Consider the following 22,010-nt stretch of genomic DNA (forward strand, 5'->3'; position numbering starts at 1 on the left):
CCATCTCCCCACACCGCACTGTGTGTGTGTGTGTGTGTGTGTGTGTCTGTGTGTGTGTGTGTGTGTTGACCATCTCCTCACACCGCACTGTGTGTGTGTATTGACCAACTGACCCTGGGTTGGTCAAGGCAAAAATACAAATATCCCACATTACCTTAAGCTCCATAATTTTGATTCAGGATCCACAAGGCTCTAAAACACCTTCAGATACTAAAAAGTCTAAAAACTCAGAACCCTGTGCTGGATAAATCTATGTAGGCTGCAAAAGCTTTACCTTTTCATATTTTCCCCCATAGGAGCAACGTCAGAAAGTAACTGGCCACAAGAGGCACTAGACACCAGTGGCTGTGCTATGTGGTTCTGCATTTCATCAGAAGCTCTAGAGGCTGGTCTGACTCTGCAAACGCTATTCCAGATTACACAAAACCAATGCATTTAGGGAATGCTGTGAGACAGAGATACACTGACAAAGATGTACAAGTGACCAAATATTTATATAAAGTTTCTGGTAAATTCTATTTTTATCATATGGATGAATATCTCCATATTTGTTTTAAATTTGGCTTTCTGGCTAAGAGTACTTGCTGATCCTACAAAGGGCTGGAGTTTGAATCCCAGAACCCATGTGCATCTGTAACTCTAGCTCCAGGGGATCTAATGAAGTCCTCTTCTGGCCCCCAGGGACCCACACTCATGTGCACACATCCTCATGGACATACCCATATAATTAAAAATTACTAAGATAAACCTTGTTAAAAATGTGGCTCTTTGTAGGAGGTGAGTATGGTTCAGTTAGAGCACTTTTTAAAAAGCAAGGTAACAAGGCCCTGGAATTAAATCCTTACCACAAAATAAGTTAATGCTGTTAAATTTTACCATACCCTTTGCAGTATTCTTTCCATATTACAGGTTATTCAAATAGCTTTTCTTTACATAAATTCTACCCCTTGAACTGTTGGAAAATGGTCAAAAGAATGACCCATGGTGAATGATGTGAGAGAGTCCAGGGAAAAGAGGCAGAGGGCCTTTCAGGTACGTTTTGTTCCTGGATTGTACTCAGATGTGATGCCGTGCCTCCTGTGAGAAACATTTATATTCAATTTATAAGACATGTTTATTCTTGGTGGACATCAGAACACAGCTATAGAACCCAATCTGGTCACTGAACCCTGAATCTGGATATGGCCTTCTGCCTTGCTTGCCTGGAGCCTTTCTCACATGCCCCCATGGCATCATTCACCATGGCTCACTTGTTTGATAGCGTTCCAACAACCAAGATCTGGCTTTGTGCCATAGGCTCCTATTGATTTGTAACAACCCAGTGAGAGGCCTGGGCAATCAAACTGGCCATGGAGAGGGAACTAATTCACTTCGTCTTTAGAATTCCAAGGCAGGCATATTAAAAAGATACTTTTTAAAAGCCCCAAAAAGCAAAATACAACCCCCCCCTTTTTCAAACCTAGCACTGAGTAAAACAATAATGAAAAATAAAGATGTCATGAAGTAATAGGTTGGGTATGGGACATGCCTTCAATCCCTGCACTCAGGAAGCACAGGCAGGAGGATCTCTTGAGTTTGAGCCTGCCTGGTCTACATATAGAGAGAGTTCCAGGATATCCAGGGCTACACAGAGAAACCTTGTCTCAAACACACACACACATACATATGCACACACACTTAATATATATATATGAAGTATCTGTATAATATACAGGCATGGATTACTTTGTACATGTTTTCAAATATATTTCTTAATTTTTTTCGAAGTAGAAATAACAGCTCTTTTAAAAATTGTGGACCCAGAAGTAGGCATGATGGTACCTGTTCATGATTCAAGCAGTTAATGTTGAGATGAGGATTCACACGAATTTGAATCCAGTCTGGGCTACATAACAAAATTCTATCTCAAAATAAAACCAAAACCCAACAACAACAACAACAACAACAAACAAACAAAGCAAAAACAAACAAATGAAAAACAGAGGGATGGACAAAAAGTAATCGCAAAGATCCCAACGCCACCCAAGTATAAAGCAGGTGGCATTGCTATGTACCCTGGCACTCTGTCGGTTGACAGTCTTCTCCTCATCAGGAAGTGGAGGCATCGGGTATGGGTATTTTCTGCTGGAGGCAATAGACCCAGTTGATGAAGAAGGAGACTTGGCAGGTGACAGGGTCCTGAGATGTTGAGAGTATAAGAAATAAATATCATGTCATGCCTGGTATCATTTTTCACATCTCTAAAGCAAAGCATCACTAAGCATCTATAGCAAAGCTTTAACTACCTGGGGGTACAACTGTCATTCTGAAACTAGAATGCTGTGATTTTAGCACACCAAATGGAATGTTTAACTGTTAGCTACACAGAATCACTCTTTTAAACTACAAAGCCAATAATGAAATTTCATTTACCACAAACAGTTAACATGGAAAGGGGGGGGAGTATACTAAGAGCTCATAACAGTAAATTAAGTAAACAGTCTATTTTATTTTACCACTAAAAATGCTTCTCTAAGCACAATAATATCAAATAAGACCTGAAAATCCAACCATGGATATGTTCATTGGTTGCAAAGTCATACTCTAGTTTACACAAAACTCATGCATTCAGAGGCCAGTGTGTTAGTTGTGAAGAACAAAGGAAAATACAGGTTGTAGTAACAAATTAGTAGACATGCAAGCAGTGAGGAGTGCAGAGGGCCAGCCGAACAACATCTGATGAGAACATACAAAAACGGTCGATTTCATCCCTAAGTCAGCATTTCCGGGAAAGTCGTGGTCTTACACTTAAGGTCTGATCATTCTATTGCAATTGCAATACTTGTGACTGTGCTGAGCGCACTGGGAAAGCCTTGTCTGTGAGAGTTAGAAAGGAAAACCATCAAGCTGCCTATCCCACTACATTCTATCTCCAGTCTTCCTGTGCTGTGACTGTGTCAGCCTCCAATGGTGGCGATTAGATTACGCACTGGACACGGAAAGGCTCCCCTCGATTTCAAACTAATTCTCCTTTTTTTTTTTTTTTAAGATGCAGAACTCAATCAGACACTTGAAAATACTTTTTCCTATATACTCTGAGGTCCAGGTAAACATTCTTAATTGATTTTAAAAGCCAGAAGTGGCCCCACTCACTTTTAAACCTCAACTCCTAATGCTTCTTCTGTTTTTGAAAATTAGGGAATGCAGTCCGGCATCTGTTTGGCTTCTCTTATGCTAATGCTCTCCACGCTGGGTGGGTGAAAGTAAGGAACTAATGGGACTTTGATTTCAGTTCTACCAGAGCAACATTGTGTGTGTGTGTGTGTGTGTGTGTGTGTGCCTATCTGTGTGTGTGTCTGTCTGTCTGTGTGTCTGTCTATATGTGTTTGTGTCTGTGTGTATGTCTGAGTTGTGTGTCTGTCTGTCTGTGTCTGTGTGTGTCTGTCTGTCTGTGTGTCTGTCTGTATGTGTTTGTGTCTGTGTGCATGTCTGAGTGTGTGTGTGTGTGTCTGTCTGTATCTGTTTGTGTCTGTGTGTCTGTATGTGTTTGTGTCTCTGGTGTGTGTGTCTGAGTGTGTGTCTGTGAGGATGTGCATGTGCATATAAGTACATATACAAGGTGTATGCTGTGTAAGTAGGACAGACACAATCCTCCTCAGACACAACCTACTCTAGCTTTTGAGATTGTGTCTTACAGGCCTAGGGCTAGGCTGCTTGGCCACTAAACACCCGTCCCTGTCTCCCAAGAGCTGGGATTATGAAATGGAGCACCATTCCTAGCTTTTTTTATGGGGTCCTGGGAAAAAAAAACTCAAGTAGCACAAAAAGTGTGCTACCAACTGAGCTATTCCCCAAGCTCCAGCTATATGCTTTTATAATTTAAAAACTAAATCGTTTTTTAAAAGTATATTAAAATTAGGATTCAATGTGTATGAGTATAAAACTTGCATTTATATGCTTCTAAAATGGACTCAATGCAGCTTTTTAGTCAAATCACTCTAAGATTTAAAAGAATCTGTGTTCAGGAAGTTTCAGATACACAACCAAATCTCATTAACTCGAAGGTCACGGAAACCAACTCCTCATCTTAGTTTGCTTCAGTAGGCGTGCGTGTGTGTGCGTGCGTGCGTGTGCGTGTGCGTGTGCGTGTGCGTGTGCGTGTGTGTGTGTGTGTGTGTGTGTGTGTGTTCATAGCATGGGTTGTTAGCTTATAGTGTCATAGACATTTGGCCCTAGCTCAAATGACCAACACTGTGCATTGAAAGCCATTCCACTCTCTGAGCACCCAGCCCTGTTCTAAAATATCTCTCCGTGGGCACAAACAATAGTTAAACCAAAACAAACTGGAAGTGTTCTTCAGAACCCCACGGAAACAGCTCTACATGGCTTCTTGCTGTAGAGCTTTAGGTAATTTATACTTAGACCCTAAAGGGAAGAAGAGAAACCAAGCAGGACATCCTTAGTACTGAAAAGACAGGAAGCAGATTCAGGTGGGCAGATGGAAAAAAGACCAGAGCAGGAATCAAAATAAAGGGGAGAACAAGACAGGGTCAGTTAGGTTAGGGAAAAGAAACTGACAATCTACCACAACTGCCCAAGGAAGACATTTGATTCTAATCCGGCTTTTGCTCAGCCAAGTGTTAGCCAAGCTCATTCACTTACAAAGCAAACTGAATTTTGGGATAAGTATTAGCCATTTATCCTCGTGACATTTTTTAAAACCATAATAACTACACTAGGACCACCGTAGAATTATGTAATGAAGGTGTGTTTGTGTGCCAATAAACTGTGGTGCACCTTGAACATATATCAAACTTCTATGCCTCCTGACTGCAAATCACAGAAGAGGGACCCAGGGCCATTCCCTATTCACTTCTGTTCACATGCTAATTTTATAATAATCTGCTCCAGAAGGATTTAAGTGTCCTCAGCCAGGACCTAAGCTCTACAAGTTTACGGGAATCACACAGAAATCACACAGGAAACAGAGCTGGAAGTCAGAGCCACGCTCTAGTTCTGCTGTTGCCTTTCATCAGATGTGCTACTCTTGGGTAACTTTGTAGCCCAGGTTTCTCCATCCACAGAATGAAACCAAGAATGTCTATAACTCGTGAGTTGAGAAATAGGTATTAGTAGGCATTTGATACCTTAGTTTCTACAATTCCCTTACATGGTTAATGTGGTTTTTTTCAGAGATCATGAAAATGGACTTAAAAAATGCTGATGAAATGCATAATTAATTGGCTAGCACTCAAGAGCAAGAATATCCCCTGGGGACTTGAAAGGTGGTGTTCCCCAAGGTACTGCCCCCAGGATCAGGGGTGGTGAGCCATTGCTTTCTCTATGATTTAACCTGTATGTTCTCAGTGGCCTGAATACATGCAGAGAGCAGTTAGGGCAAGCACTGTCATAGGACAGCTAGGGAAAGGAGCATGACTGAAGGTTTTATGAGAGTCATTGTAGCTCACTGATAGCATATTTCTGTGGGTAAACTATTTTGGACCAGTTTGCTGAAGTCACAAACTCGCCACATTTCTGTTGGTAAACTCTATTTTGGACCAGTTTGCTGCAGTCACAAACTCTCCACTACAGTTTGGTAAGAATATCACCAATCCAACTCCACATGGGTAATTAAGAACATGACCTTTGCCCTCAGCTGTGGTTGTGCCAAGAGAGCTCAAGTACAAGGTTGGTGAATCCAAGCCTAGGTGGGAGTGAACACACTAGGTATTGGGAGCATTGCTTTGGATGGAGAGTGGGACAGAAGCCTCTCTATTGTGTCTGAATCATGGTGCTCAGAACTCAGACTTATTTTAGTTATTCACTACTGCTACCAAAATTTAGAGCTGATCTTCAGGTGTTCCCAGCACAACCCTTAATTAATCAAAAAGTTAAGTCACAACTGTCCACTGAGGTTTACCATTTAAACAAAAATATATAGATTTTTTCATAGTTAATTCCTAATGTAACGTCTCACATTAAAAGATGAGATAAAAGAACCGACTAGCACTGCCCCCACAGCTTGGCTCGTGCAACCAGGGGTGCGGAAGCATTTCTCCGTCCAAATGGTGCTCAGTCATGCAGCTTCTGGGCAGACTCAGGGGACTGGCTTTAAGAAATGGGGGCTGTCTTGAGTCACATCAACTTCTCAGTTCAACCAGGGAGGTATGTGTGAATAGACTCTTCCGGGGTACCATTTAACAAATTACTCTTGTAGATATGCTAAGTCAGCTCAGAAATAAAAGTCCTAACCTATGTAGGACCAAACTCATCTGGTTTTGAGTCCATGGATGGTACAAATTACAATCTGCCCACAAGCCTAATAAAGAGAAAGGGGGAAAAAATGGGACTGCAGGTGAGCCAAGATTCCAAATAACATCAAAATCATCTTACCTGTCTTCTTGATGTTGGCCATGTTGGGAGCTACATGTGAAGGTGGGATGTTTGAATGTAAGTGTGTGTATCTGGGTTCAGCGTGGGGAAGTGTTGGGTAAGCAGAGGGCAGGGAAGGGGAGGCAGGAAGATGGGCTCTAAAAGCAGGATATATTTTTGTGAGCAGGCAGGAGTTATGCTGTCCTTAGGATATACGCAAAAGTTATGGATCAAATTAAAATGCAGGTAGGTCTAATCATTTTCTCAAACTATACATGACTAAACTAAATGGTACACTGGAAGAGGAAGTTCACCTTCTATAGGTGCTGAGAGTTAATACACACAGCACATTTTCATATCCATTTAGTGCTGACCCAAGTTGTGGCATAAGTTACGTGAACTCAAATTGACCTCAGAAGAGGTAGTGACCGAGTCCTTTTCTTCTTTGCATTAGTTTCCACAAAATAGTCAGATGTAAAGTGGCTATCTACTGCTGGGTAATCACGTACCTTATAAAGAGTGGTGGAAATGACAGAGAGGCCTAGAGATGTTCTCTGATTTGTATTATGAGCTTCAGGGAATTGGGGAAAGTGGCCAGTTTTTAGAATGTAGGAAATTGCCATTGTTAGTCAAGAGTGTTTTCTATCTGTTTCCTGCTTCTGAAGCATAAAAACCATGCCCCACTGCTTGGTTGAGAAGCCATAAGGGACTCTTCCCAGCGCAGCCCTCACTGCTAGCAAATGGCTCTACGGGACAAACAAAGCTCAGCTTGCCACATGGTAGAATCAATATGGATCACTGCATTGTAGGATGCTAATATCACAACCATTTTCCAATTCGATCAAATCATTGTTTCTGCTTGAAATAACATTTCAGTTTAGTTTCTTTGCAAGTCTTTTCCTTGCGTTTTTCTATGCACTCCTATGCACTCTTAGATAATAAGCAGAAAAAAAACATTATGAAACTTTTAGATTATGGAAATTAAATCATTGAGGTTAATAGTGCTTCTTTATTAGTGAGAGGTATGTTTCATGCCCATAGAACACTACATAGCATAAAATGAAGAGAAAGCTACTAAAAAGCTCAAGAAGGTGACAGGGCAGGGACATGCACTAAATGGCAACCCTTTCAAATGGCTTCATTTGAAATATCCAGAAGAGAACTAGGCTCACTCAAGGAAGCCTAATACATCAAAAAGCAGTAAATGAATGTGGCCCCTTTCTACCTACAGGAACTTGTATTAGGAGATGAGAGAGAGAGAGAGAGAGAGAGAGAAAGAGAGAGAGAGAGAGAGAGAGAGAGAGAGAGAGAGAAGCCCCAGTCACACTACAGTACTTGTATGTGCTAGGAGAGTGTAAAAGGGAAATAAAAGTAATTTATAAAATACCTAAAGTACGGTCCTTCAGTGTTTTTATTCACATCTTCTACCCACTTAGCTACATTATAGTCTCTTTTGAACCATGGGTTTAAATACCTGCAGAGAGCAATGGAAGGAACAAAGAAAGCAGAACAAGATAGAAAATCTGAAAACACAGAGCACAAGCCTAGGCAGGATGCTCTCACCCTCCAAATGCAAGCGGCTACGGCAGCTAAACCAGGATGGACAGTGGGTGACCACGGGGCAGTCTACACACAACGGCAGAGGGGTCGTCTCAGCTACAAGGCAGAGCGCCAGGCATTCTACCATGGATTACATTTCCAGGAAAGCCTCTTCCAGTGACTTCCCACTGTGAGTCAGCAACTGGATTTCAGTCACTGCCTTATCAGAAGTCCCATTTGCCCACCTCAAAAGCAGCTTTTTCTAAGCTGCCACTCCATTGGCTCCTTGTTTTTCAAATAATATTGGTGCTTTTTGAAAATATTCAGGACAGCTGCAATTCCAATCTGGTATTTAGGCACATAAAACCTCAAGACACTTTAAAGGAGCCATGTTCCCTTTATAGGTTACAATTGCTTTTCTACAAGACCACTGTTTTTCTCTCTATAACAGAAGCAAAGCAGGAATCAACTTGAAGTGCTCTCCCATTAGCTTCTGTTAGCACTTCCATTAGCAGGAAGGGTCCTGCAGCGTGATCCTGGAGTACACAAGCACATAAACTGCAGTTCCAGTGGGCCTCCATGATCTTGAAGGTAGGGAACGATTTAATGGAAGCCCCAAGGTTCCTTCTTCCTCTTTGTGCACTGCAGACTAAAATGTTCACGGTTGCATTGAGAAACGGCCCCCAGAAGTTGCTTTCCAAAAGAATGGCTGCCAGAGAGTCATGCTAACACCTGCCTGATGGATTGGCAGCAGCTCCATCAGGGTGACCGTGCCAATCTCAAAGGCAGGAAAACTGGAGGTATAGTTGTTGTTTGCCACAGAGCTCCTTTGACCTTTACTGTGGAGCTAAATAAGGACACATCCCCTTATGGTTTGCCCTCAGAAAACCATTAATTTGACCACTGAGCACTGGAAGATTTTGGAGGTTTTACTGGGATTTCTCATTTTAAAAAAGTAGCTCCCAGGTGCTGCTTCTATTAAGATTTACTTGGAAACAAGTCTGGAAAAATTATAAAACATCAATTTCAGTTAAGATTTGTTTCTCTCCTTCATATTCAGTCTTTGAGTTATTTATAAATATATCTAAACCAAATCCACTATATTTCCAGTTATATTTTAAAATCAGGTTATTTCTCCACAGCCAATTCCCTTATTTTTATTTGTAAAGAAGATACTTTACAAAACAAAAAGAAAATTCCACCCTGAAAGAAGGGTTCTGTTGGTTTTTATGCTTATAAGAGCATTTTTGCCATGGTGTGTCTCCAGATTCAGGAGGAACTCGTGTTAGTTTTGCCTTTAGCCACAACCATTGCCAGCTTGCACTTTTCACAGAGGTAGCCAATTAAAACTTGCATGAACATTTCCACTGAGACTTCGAACAGAAAGAAAAAATCAAAAAGCAAGTGCAGTCACTGATAAAGTGAATGGCCTCAGAATAACTATAGAAAAGCCCATGCAGCCGTCATCAGGTGAAACACTGCAACACAGCAAATTCAGTTTCCCACAGGCAGGAAGCCACTTCCTGGGGGAAACCTTTGTTCCTTTCACTGACAATCTTCAAAACTCAAAGGACAGGTGTTATGGCTGATCCATGAGTGTTCCGAACACGTGGCCTGACTTCTATATGACGGGCCTTTCCCTCTGCTTCAAAGCTGCGCTTACAGAGAGCTCTGGGGGCCTGCCATGGTAGTTAGAAGGACGGCCCTTTATCAGATTATAATACACCTGCCTATGTGGCTTGACTTAGCGTGGCTTGTTAGTGCAACATGCAAAAAAATAAAAAAAAATGCATTGGACAGGATAGGAGAACCTCTTTGTGTTCTCCAGGATGGAAAGCCAGAGGAAAATCAGCTGGTGCTGACTGGGCCAGGAGTACCATTGAACAGATATGGGGGCTCAGTCAAAGATCCAATGACCCTGCTCTCAGCCAAGGAAGGGACGTGGAGTGGCAGCCCAGCATGGAGGGGCAGGTGGAGACTGACCTGTGATCCTGACTCCCTGTCTGGGGGCTGTCAGAGCCCCCTGGGCTTATGCCTTGGGATGGGAGTGTCTGGGCGAGGGAGTGCCCAGGCTCGGGTGCTTGGGGCTCCCTCCTGTAAAAACACAATATATAATACAAAGTCTAAGCCAAAAAAAACTTATATCATGCACAACAACATGGAAGATGCAAAATCTTTGAGTGGGAAAACAATATAACCACAAGGACATTTAGTGTTTTATTTTAACTTACAGAGCATGCATGCATTTGGGGTGCATGTTTTAATCCAGGCCCAATTTTTCATCATCCTTCTGGGTGATGTCATACTAAAGGGGACGATGAAATAACAGGCCTGAAATAGTTCTTATTATGAAAAAGAAAAAGGATATGCTTCCCATGGTCATGGTCATTCTGCTCCTAGTACACTCACGTAAATGGTAGGATTAGCTCCTGTCTTAATCAAGTTGAATGACTTACATATGGAAAGTATAAAGGTTGCTAAGATAAAAACTTGGTATGCTATGTATCAGAACTTCGTGTGTGTGTGTGTGTGTGTGTGTGTGTGTGTGTGTGTGTGTGTGTGTGTATGTATAGACATTTCCCATATAAAAAAGCTCCACAAAACTGGCCCTAATTAATTAACATGAGTTATGTAGCCAACTTCAGAAAATTCTAAAAAAATGAGGCAAATTTTCTTCTTCACTGAGAAATTTCTATTATACTCTCACACTAAATACTAGAACTTAATTATAGTATAGGCAAGATAAAAGGATAGCCATAGTATAATTTTGTCATAAGTGGAGTTCTATACATTTTTTAAAATAAATGATTGTTCTAGAAAATATATGAATATTATTGAACATCAAGTATTATCTGGGTCCTGAACTCACAGCTTTAACATTCTGCTGGATTTCTCCTTTCAACTTAGGAGCTGTCAAAGTCTATCTATAGAAATACTGTTAGAACACTAAACGGTACGTAAAGGAAGTCCCATAGAGCACCTCACAGTTGTATCTGTGATCTGCAACCAGGATAAGCTAAGGAGCCTCTCACCACGTGGCCTCATGCAAACCAAACCAAACCAAACCAAAACATTCCAGGAAGAGTTTATCTGCAGTGAGCCCTAAAGCACCCAAGCACCTTGGGAATGCATAAGATAAACTCTAGTAGATTAGTTATTTGTGATGGAGTTCTAAGATGCCATTCTGGACCATGCAATGGTATCACTTGAAACTGCTATTATTTCTAAGGTAAAAGTATCCTCTATTAAATGTTGATAAGCCACTTACAAGACACTACCATTCAGGTGGAAGGTCCACATGTCAGGGTAATGTTATTAGTCCTAGACTGAAAAAGGCAGGGTATATGATGGAAAAGCTGACATGAGTGTCTAATAAGCAGTTAACAAACACCTGCTCCTCGATTTTCTTAAGTAATACAGAGATCCTGAGAGTAATAACTACTGCTAGAGTGAGACGGGAACAGAAAATTCTAGGTGCCTTGAAAACCGCAAGGGTAATTACCTGTAGAGCAGGGTCAGTGGAAAGAAAACTAAGGGCTCCACCCTAGGGAGGGGGATAAAGGTTTGTGGATTCTATGTTTTGTTTGCACTTTCTTAAGTAAAGGAAGAAACAACACCAAAAACTGCATCATGCTTATTTCATTATAAAGGACTTTAAGTGTAACTTTCAACCCCCCCTTTAAAAAATGTGGCTATCATTTAACACAGGGTTGCGTTAGTGACAATGATTCAGGTAAAGAGCAAGTTTAGGTAGATGGCCTTTCAAACATCCTCAGGAGGACAACTTAATAAGGAAGCTCATTCCATTAGTCTGAGAGAATGCTTAGATAGCAGCCATGGAGACCTCAGAGTGGTGGCTTCGGACTGTGAGCACTGGCATGCTCTGACACAGTGTGTCTCCCTTGTGCTTCCAGGGGACAGGAAGGGTGACCCTTTGAAATGGCTGGAGCCCAGTGATGAGAAGAAAGGAAAGCTATCATGACTCCCTTCAAAGGAAACCAAAAACCCCACAATGGCAGGTGACTGGAGGGAAAGCCCGCAGCAAGGGTGAGACCCCACTATCAGTGAATATTGGTATGGGCACAGTTGCGGAGATGCCTATGTAAAAGAGAAAAGCCAAGGTTAATTCTTATAGGGCAAAGAGAAATAAAAAGACAAAACCAACTCCAGAGGCATGGTAGGTGATTCTTTGACTCTCTGATTATTTAATACTAAATGCACAGAACCTTCAAATGCCCTTCCCATTAGAGGTACAACTTACTCAGTTGAGTTAGATCGAGGTCTAAATCTTTTTCCTCGGATTTTCTTTTTGTTGCCTCCCATGTTACCTGAAAAAAAGAGCATTTACAGTTAAATCTTCTTGTAAATAGATAATTGTTTTGTGTCTTATTGTATAGTATTTGTAGAGGGTGTAGTTTATAGCCAGCATTACCTCGGATTGCGGGCTTCTGAATCTGCAGGGCCCTCTAATGCTTCCCGCTTACACTGCTACTGAAGCCCTCATTTCCCTTCAAGGAAATTTCAAAGAATAACAAAAGCAAACAGCTGGTCTCTCATGCTAAACCTCTTTGTTGGTAGAAGAGCTGAATCGCTTATGGGAAAGAATATATTTTTACAGGTATCCAGAAAACAGGTCTTAGATTCTGAACAGTTTACTACCTTGCCAGGAGTTACTTCGAGGTCTCCCATTTTCACAGATGTCTGAAATATGTTTTGTGTCTGGAATCCTTTCACTCCAAGAATGAGAGAGTCCATTTGACCTGAAATTAGAAGTATTTACATATTGTTCAAAAATATATCAGATAAATGTTTTGGAATCACTAAGCAAAATTTCTGAGCATCACTGTACATTAAAATAAATAAAAAATAAGTAAATAAATCTGGAATGAAAGAATGAAGAAAACATGAGGGTCTTCATGAAGAAGGCAGAATTACACAACATTCAATTTAAGAAAAGTCAAATACAATGGAACCCCATTACAATAGTCAAAAGTGAGAAAGTATCTGGATATAATGCAAGACAATTTCCATTCTCCAGAACACAGCAACCACAGAACAAATTCAGCAAGTATTACAGTCACATAACCCCAGTGGCAGGGTTGTAATGGGGTACCACTATAGATGTTTCTTAATTGTAAAGCAATGATTTCCAATCAAATATCATGAGAACATGGACTTTTAAGAGATTACATAAAATTTGCTCAACTGAACCTTATTAACTTCATTAAAGTAGTATACAGGTTTAAATTAATAATATTATTATCTGAGAGATGGTATTTTTCTAAACAAATATGCCCTTGATGAACATAATGCATGTTAGGTAACTGTCTGATAACTGAAATGAATCAGATATTTATCATGGAAACATCTCTCACAAAGCCCATGCACCATTGAGCCCTCTGCTGTTTCTATCCTACTATTATTAAACGAATTGTCTATAAGAATCAAAATCAACACACCTACCTTATACCATAAGGAAAAAGAATTATGACAAACATAGTCTGAAGTCTAATAATTTGATATGCTTTTGACTGACTAAACATCAGAACCTATAGTAATATTTTATGAACTCTGGGAATTACTCCCGTGTTTCTCCTTAGGGAACTGTGGAAATAACATTATGCTTGAGCCACGTTCCCGAGAAACATTCTGGTTAATTACTAATAACAGCCACTGGAAAAGAGCTGTTCTGACTAAAGGCCAGCAGAGCATGCCACAGTAAACACACCTACTTTCCTATATTGAAACTTTTTCAACACAATTTTCTAATTACAAAGTAATTTGTATTTAGTACAAATGTATTTAGTTTAAAACTCTGTACTTGACCAAGAAAATATTTATATCAGAGAGTGCTCATAGACACTCAGTCATCTTCTCTTAGCCATAAGTCCTCACTAGTAGATTAAAAGAGTAATGTTTATACTCTGTAAAGTATATGCCATAGGATATATCCCCAGACTCAAAAGCAGCACTGCTTTGGCTTTGAGTTCAGTGATCAAGGAAATGTGCTTGAGAACGTTCTCAGGGATCAACTGTTCTGTGTTCATCCATATTCCGTGCCTATCAAGACTGAGCACCATGCGGATTGTTTTACAGATCCACATAGACGATCAGAAGAGGCCATGTTGCTTCTTAATAAACTAGTTCCTTCAGTGTGCCCTGAGTTGAGGGAATCATCTGAATTTTTTTCTCCATCCTTTATACCTCAATGGAAACTTAATATTTTTTCTATAAGAATATTTTAGTTCTTTAATGTGAAGGTAGGTCCTGCTCTGTGAAACCTCCTATTTAGTTTTTCTAATCATTTACTGTCAACTGATTATGCAGCATGCAGACTTATAAAAGGTGTCAGACATCTTAAGATGATAGAACAAGAAAATATCATTAGAGTTTGAGACATAAATAATAATAATCCTACCTATACTATTATAAAACTCAGGCAAATATCAATCATACTTAATTTTTCAACTAAGATGAAAGTTATAAAGTCTACATTGCAGAAAAATCATACTATTAAAATATATGATTCACAGAGAAGCAATCGTTTTTTCACAGCAAGCTTAGCTTTGAAGTATACAAAATTAAACACTATTCAATGCAGCACTTATATTACCAATTTATCTTAATTGCCTTTATTGAAGCATGACAGTACCCTTTTTCTTTGACTACCAAGCATGACATAAAGCTCACCATGTAAAAATATTTTCAATACTATGTTCAGTTTCTTGAGCCATGTGCAACCTGACAGGAAAAAACTCTGAGGTTTCTCCCTGGATTTAGAGTTGGTTTATTTTGTTTCAATTCTGTGGCCTGATTTTTTATAATAGTAAAAAACAAAACAAAACAAAAAACTGGTTCTGAGCATATGGCATTTTGAAGTAGAGTAATCAAAGAACAAGGGATACCATTTTAACATTCAAGAAAGAAGGAAGAAGTAATCAAACCTGCTGCAAAATAATGAAATGTTCTGACTAATGGAATAATGTGTGATGGAACAGGTGGAAATCTGAAAATGCGACAGAAAAGCAGACCTCTTCTTAGAACTAGATGCTGAGTTTGTGCTGCCTCCAGGAGGAAAGTCGCTATAAAAAGAGTCACCATCTCCAGGCTTTTTTACATAATCTCCCTGGGGTAACTGTCTAAGGCATAATAAACATTTCAGAGTCAGAAAACAAGACACACACATGAACACAGACATATACAAATATTATTTCAAGAAAAAGGGAGGGAGGGATAATGGTCTACATGATCAAATCTATAACACATGAGGTCATTAATAAATGCGACAAGTTCAACTCATTCCAGCTGTGGAGGTCAGAAATGTAATCATGGAGACTTTGTAGGCTGGGTGAACAAAGCCCCCCCCCCTTTTTTTCAGGAGAAATATGGAGAGATGAGTTATTTTCAATGACACCTCATTCTACCTAGAGATGTTAACTACAATAATAACTTCTGTCTTTTAAAATGATATTGAAGATATGTTTGCACATCCCTTGCTCAAATAAAGCAGGGTATTTTTTTTCAAATGTGATGAATAAATTCTTCATCATTTGAAATACATGATGACTATCACCTTGATTCAATTTTTAAAAGACTGCATTGCTTACTGGTATTCTATAATTAAGTACAAATCAAACCTCATTAGAATTTGGTGTTCAGTTTGCAGCTTCATTATTTAAAGGAAGTTTAAACAAATCAAATTTGAATCAAAACTATAACTTTATACCAGACAGCAGAATTGTGAAGGAATATATTAGAGGAAGAAAGGGTTGAAAAGTAGCTGAGCTCCTTGGAGGACTACGGAAAAGCATCTATGACAGATGGTGGCCACAGTTGGCTCTCTCCACCATAGCAGGAGGGAAAGACAGGGCCGTGTGCTTAACCTGTGCTGCAGAAATTGAAGCCATTTCTCTCATTATAAATGAGTCAGGAAGTCTCACTACCTCTCCTGCAGGAACTGGAAAGACACATTCAGAACCCCCCAGACAACTCTGCCTACAGCCAATCAAATCATTTAACGCATGACCTCAAACAGCCAAATGCATCCAAATCTTGACCACTTTTGTTCATGCTATAGGTGGAGGTGTCAAAAGCTAGGGATGGACTAAAGATTTCCAACAGGTACACTTCAATAAGTCTCCAACAAAAGCATAAGTTCCTAAGTCCTTTCCAATTCGGTTTCTATTATTTAGTGTGACTGTCTGCAGATACTAAGCTTTAACCCTCAAATCCCCTTTTCAGATGATCCCTTGATTATTTTGATTCCTATGGTGTTAAAACATTAAAATATTTAGTTGCTTCTGACTAAACATCCTCTCCTACATCATTTAGATAACATATATTACAGATCTGAAAAAGATTGCTCAGTTGATATAAATAGTGTATTTTAATTTCACCCCAAGTGATTTTTTTTCTAGCTCTCCATATATTAATTAAAGGGAAAAAAACTTCACTAGTTTCTAAAATCAGCTCTGCCCTTGATTGATAAAGGTATCACCAAAATAATAGAATCAGATGTGGAGTTAGAAAAGTCCCAGTTTAGTATAGTTCTGGGATACTTCTTCCTTTACCATTCTGGCCACATTATAAAAGTGACTTCCCCCTAAAAGTCTCCAGAACTTCTTAGCAGTCACCTTAAAATTCCACAGGGAATGGAAGTAACCTCCCTTACATGGTAAATGCCCATAACAGATGATCAATTTCCTCACAGCTTTCTTAAGAGTCTTGGACATCCTTTACTGTCTGAACATTTATTCTTTCTACAGTACCCATTATATGTTAGTAGACTATTACTTCTTGCTTTAGTGAGGAGAGAGAATACCAGGTTCCTGTGATCCATAAATAATATTTGCTATGAAAAATCACAGAAAGCCAACTACATGAGTTCCTGAAATTATTTTATTGTACTTCTTTTTCTAGTTGTTGACTTATTTTTATGGTGCTTATCTCAAAATTTTTTGTGCTTTTATGTTTCCCAATTTGGATCCTGAAAATAATTATTTGGACTAATGAGTGCTAATTTTTCAAATGAGAAATTTTCTGTATATTTATTATACCAAATTCAAATATTTTTGATACTTGCATGTTTATATAATAATTAACAAAAAGATGCTTTGTAACTGAATTATTTTTCCTAAAAAAAATCAACCTTTGCTACATTAATTTTTTCTTTATATATACAACCTCTAGGTTGAACTGATGTACCTTATTAAATAACATTTTTTAAGGAATTTCTATTTGCTAACACAAGGAAATGCTTAAATAACTTAATGACTTCAAGTAGGCAGGCTATGTAAACTATATTACTATTTCCCTGTATCTACAACTTACAAGCTTATTGACTATTTTTATTCTATTTTAGATAACAATGTGTTCATAATGATAAGCCAGCTGATATTAAGCATTATAAATTTCAATATCAAAAGAGATTTTCTTGTACTAACCCCAAAGTCTTTAGATAAAAGTTTGATCAAATTATGAGAGAAATTTGACTTTCTTTAAAAGTATCTATTGAGTAGTACTATTTGTCCCATCAATCCAAATGCATATTCAAAAACTAAAATCAGTGAGAAAAGACATCAAGGTCCTAATCTCAGTGTGGAGGACACATTTCTCCATTCCCTGGTTAGTCTGAGCTGTCCCTTATAGGAATTTACGCTCTTGTTTTGATAAATATCATGTAAGGTATACCAAATCATGTTGACAGATGATGAATATCACTGAATTATGAAGAATGTTAAAAAAAAAAAAAGAAAGAAAGAAACCAAGAAAGATTTGGGAGAGAAAAGGTGGGGAGTCCACAAACAGAAAATAAAATGGATAAAGAGATGAGAGATAAAGAGGACGTTGGGGAAGAGACTTTGTTTAAAGGGAAACAGAGGAGAGAGATAAAGTCTAATTATCATGTTCCTCATTGATCACAGTAATGTGTGGTTACTGCAAACACAGAGAAAGAATTTCAGCCAAATGTGGATGTTTTATAAATTTAAGTTCAGCAAATGTTCCTTATCCTATTTGCATTTGCAAACCTGACTGAAAACTAAAATTTATAGTTCTTGTGGTAAGCCATACAGCTGTCATGCTCTGTAATTTTCCCTCAAGAAACAATAAGATTGACTCTGGAGAAAAGGTACAAGTGTTCTTCCTGGAGGTTTTAAAGAGTAAGATAAGTAGTCATCTTTCCAATGACTCAACATCTAAGGCCTCACTGTGGCCCCATGGTTCCATGAGTCCCAGCCTTCCCAATATGCCACTGAAGGACTATTTTATATATACATGTGTGCATATATTATTATTATTATATGTGTGTGAGGGGAATACTTCCATTAAGTCCTAGAATGGGGCTGCCATTGTTTTTGTTCAGCAGGAAGTTCCTTATCTGATTCATTTATAGAATTGTAGCTTGTCTTCTTTAAAGTCTGAACATTATACCCAATTGGGCAGTTCTAAGCCATTCTATGTTAATAGCCATCTGGCAAATGGCCATATATTTAATATTTCTTGAAGCATAAATGTTAAAGCAAAAACTTCATGTTTTATCAGACAAAAAGAGTGTATGGACCTCAACTTGGCTGATAACTACAGCTGTCCTCTTGCTTGACCACACTGCTTTAAGGATTGCAAAGAACTCTAACCTTACAGTGGAGAGAAGTTAGCAACTTTCCTACATCACACAAGAGTAGACTAATGACTAATTTTTTGCTAGTAGGGCTTCTCACCATAGAACCACAGAGGCAATCCTAATTTAAAGGTAAAAATAACATAAAAATTCCTGCCTTTAGACCCTGGCGTCTTTGGAACTGGTTAGGTTTTTGTTTGAAGCCTGTGGATAATTTTAGAAGACTGAAAATGTACTGACCTATGCTATGTCTGCTGGACCAACCATTTCTCCTCTAATTAATGCATAGTGTCCAAAAGAAGAACAATAAATAGACTTCAAGGCATAACTTCTTGTTCTACTGTCCAGCCTTTGTTGCTTTTTTCTTTGAGATGATTATACCAAACATCAACCGTAGAGACAGTATAGACAGGTCTCACTACACTCATCATTATCTATTCCTAAACTTCCAGTGGCAGTCAATGGGACAGAGGAAACCTTAAGCAGGAATTTGTGCAAATACGCTAAACCCAGAATTGAATAGTATGTGATGTATAATACCTGGTGTGGGTTTGTTTATCAGTTTCCAAGACAACAGTTTAGGTTTTGGTACCAAGAGCAAGTAGAATTAATAATTTTAGAAATGTGAGAAGTGAAATGTCTATCTTAACACTATGTCAACTTAGACAAAATGAGCAATTGTTATAAAAATCATGGAGCTATGTCTCTTTTTGTACTATTTGCTAAATGGAGACCATAATGCGATGGTAGATATGTGTTTGACTTTCTATGGGTTTTACTTAATAATAGCACAGGAGACATAAAAACTCAGCAATTCTAACTATGGAAATTCCCTCTTTAGCTACTTTTATGATTATCAAATCATACAAAAACACTTTCTTACATAAAGAGACCTGGTTCACAAGTGGAAAACATCTTCTTAATAGCAAAAAATAATAAACTTTGTAAGTTATGAAAATTATTACTACCACAACAGTAACAAAAATAAATTCTCTCAGACAGTATTAGATAATTAGGTATTATAAACATGAAGGAAAACCAATAAACCAATATAAACAAAAATGACAACTTAACATAAAGTTTGTTTCTGATGGAAAAAATCTATTTCTATATATACATTGCTATTAAATATAACAGTGTTAATTATTATTTCAAAATCATAAAGAGTCAAGGATTATTATTACATAAAACACAAAAACCCACTTGAAACTGCATGTATGAGTTCCAACAGTGACACAAAGGGTTAAAGCTTTCAGTCATAAATTCAGATCACTGTCATCACATACCTCTGTTCTCGGTAGTTTCTGTTCACAGACAGAAGAAAAGAAAACAACAACAACAAAGTATTAGTTACCTATAGAAGCACGTGAGCAGAGCGTTAAAACACAAAACCCCCAGCTTTCCTGAGCCATCCTCCCCCAGCATTCCCTGAACCATCGTCCCTAGAGAAATTTGAACTGTAAGGTTAAAATCAGGAACATGCATAGAATTTCACTTTATCATAAGGAGAGATGACACCAAAGTGACAATATTGCCAAACAATTACCATTTTAATTTTGCCTGGATGCATGTACCTATACTTTGTGGAGGCCTAGTGCTCTGGAGGCCAGAAGACATTAGTTAGACCTCCAGAACTGGGATGTAGATGGTTATGTAGGTGCTTGTACCAAACCTGGATCTTTTGCAAAAGCATCAAGCACTGTCACGTCTCCAGCCTAACTGCCCATTTTAAAAGGCACAAGCTAGGTTGTAAGAATTAAAGAGTAACTGTTTTCTCACTATCAGTTTCACTGCACCAAATACCTAATAATGATCTAGAGGCAATCTTACTGTTTTTCAGTTTTTATTTATCTATTTTTACTTTATAAGTATGGGTGTTTTGCCTGCATGTATGTCTGTGCAGCATGTATATGCTCACGGAAGCTAGAAGAGAGTGTCTGATTCCCCACAACTAAGGTTAAAACTGGGCTCTCTGGAAGATCAGCTAGTAAGTAGTCTTAACCACTAAGCAATCTCTCCAGCCCTGCCAATTCTATTTTAAATATAGGCTTTCATATAAATAGGAGATATGGGTAGATAAAGATAGATTATATAGATACAGATATATGATAAATTAACAGATACAGATGAGTGAATACTAATTTCAAATAGCAAAAATAATTCATTTAATTACACAAATTAACTATATTTCATAGAAATAAGTCCTACCTTTTTCCTATTGAAATATAAACATCCAACTATAGCAACTATAGTTCACTCTAAGAAGCTCACGTACGAGAACGTACCAGCACTTCAGAGTGCTATATTCATCATGTATGGTCAACAAAAATATATTAAAATAAAGCTTGTCCTTTATAGGTATTAATAACATCTTATTCAAGCTTCATATTGGATGCATTTGCTCACAGTTTAATTTCTAGCTTTGACTTGACCATGAACTATAATAAACTTATATGATGTTCATATAAACTAAACTTAAACAAAAATTCATTCAGAAGCATGTAATAATGTAGTAGCAGTAATTTTTTTTTCAAAAGTCACTGGCTTTCTGTCTTGATATAATTGAATGTTAATATTTTGAAGGCATATTAGAAAGTCAAATGACTAAGTCATTTGGTGTTCCACCCTTGACAATCAAGTACAGCATGGGCACCTTCCCTTACCACCAACCAAAGAGTGCACATGGTGGGACTCATGGCTCCAGCAGCATATGCATAGCAGAGGATAGCCTAGTTGGTCATCAATGGGAAGAGAAGCCGTTGGTCCTGTGAAGGTTCTATGCCCCAGTGTAGGGGAATGCCAGGGCCAGGAAGTGGGAGAGGGTGGGTTGGTGAGCAGGGGGCAGGGGAGGGAACAAGTTTTATTTTTTTTTCCAGAGGGGAAACCAGAAAAGGAGATATCATTTGAAATGTAAATAAAGAAAATATATAATTAAAAAAAAAGAAGGTATGGAGAAAATATTAGACTTATGCCAGGGGTAGGGGGAGGGAACAGGGTTTTTATTTTTTATTTTTTTTATTTTTTTCAGAGGGGAAACCAGGACAGGAGATACCATATGACATGTAAATAAAGAAAATATCTAATAAATAAATAAATAAATAGATAAATAAATAAAATTTTAAAAAAGAAAATATTTAATAAACAAAACAAAACAAAACAAAGAAAGAAAAAAAGAATGAATTGGAAAATGGTTTTGCCAGGCCACAGTTTTTTAACTTTAAATAGAATTTTAAAATTGTTTTCATAGTTTAATTCCTCCACTAAAATTGTCTTCATTCTTACTCTGTTTCCAAACATATTCTGATCTAGGTGTGGTGGTACACACCTTTAATCACAGTAAATAAAGAAAATATCTAATTAAAAAAAAAAAGAAGATATGGAGAAAACACTAGATTTATGCCAGGGGGAGGAGGGAGGGAACGGGGTTTTTTGTTTTGTTTTGTTTTGTTTTGTTTTGTTTTTCTTTTTTCCCCTTTTTTCAGAGGGGAAACTGGTAAAGGAG

At 38.3% G+C, this 22,010-nt stretch overlaps 1 protein-coding gene across 10 annotated transcripts in view; it reads right to left on the reverse strand.

Annotated features, from left to right (window-relative positions):
- Positions 1-22,010, reverse strand: part of Adam22 (ADAM metallopeptidase domain 22) — a 233,357-nt gene that overhangs the window by 7,652 nt on the left and 203,695 nt on the right. For 3 of the 10 annotated variants that reach the window (XM_031379984.1, XM_031379983.1, XM_031379988.1), the window contains exons 26-30: positions 19,795-19,812; positions 14,835-15,029; positions 12,550-12,650; positions 12,152-12,218; positions 2,055-2,178 (exon numbers count right to left, since the gene is read on the reverse strand). In XM_031379984.1, coding sequence (XP_031235844.1) covers positions 2,055-2,178; positions 12,152-12,218; positions 12,550-12,650; positions 14,835-15,029; positions 19,795-19,812 — 505 coding nt within the window. Of the gene's footprint in view, positions 1-2,054; positions 2,179-7,738; positions 7,826-9,873; positions 9,985-12,151; positions 12,219-12,549; positions 12,651-14,834; positions 15,030-19,794; positions 19,813-22,010 lie in introns of all 10 variants that reach the window. The other 7 variants (XM_031379990.1, XM_031379989.1, XM_031379987.1 and 4 more) reach the window with 5 other exon arrangements.

This window comes from Mastomys coucha, unplaced genomic scaffold (assembly GCF_008632895.1).
Source record: "Mastomys coucha isolate ucsf_1 unplaced genomic scaffold, UCSF_Mcou_1 pScaffold19, whole genome shotgun sequence".
Taxonomy (NCBI): Eukaryota; Metazoa; Chordata; class Mammalia; order Rodentia; family Muridae; genus Mastomys; species Mastomys coucha.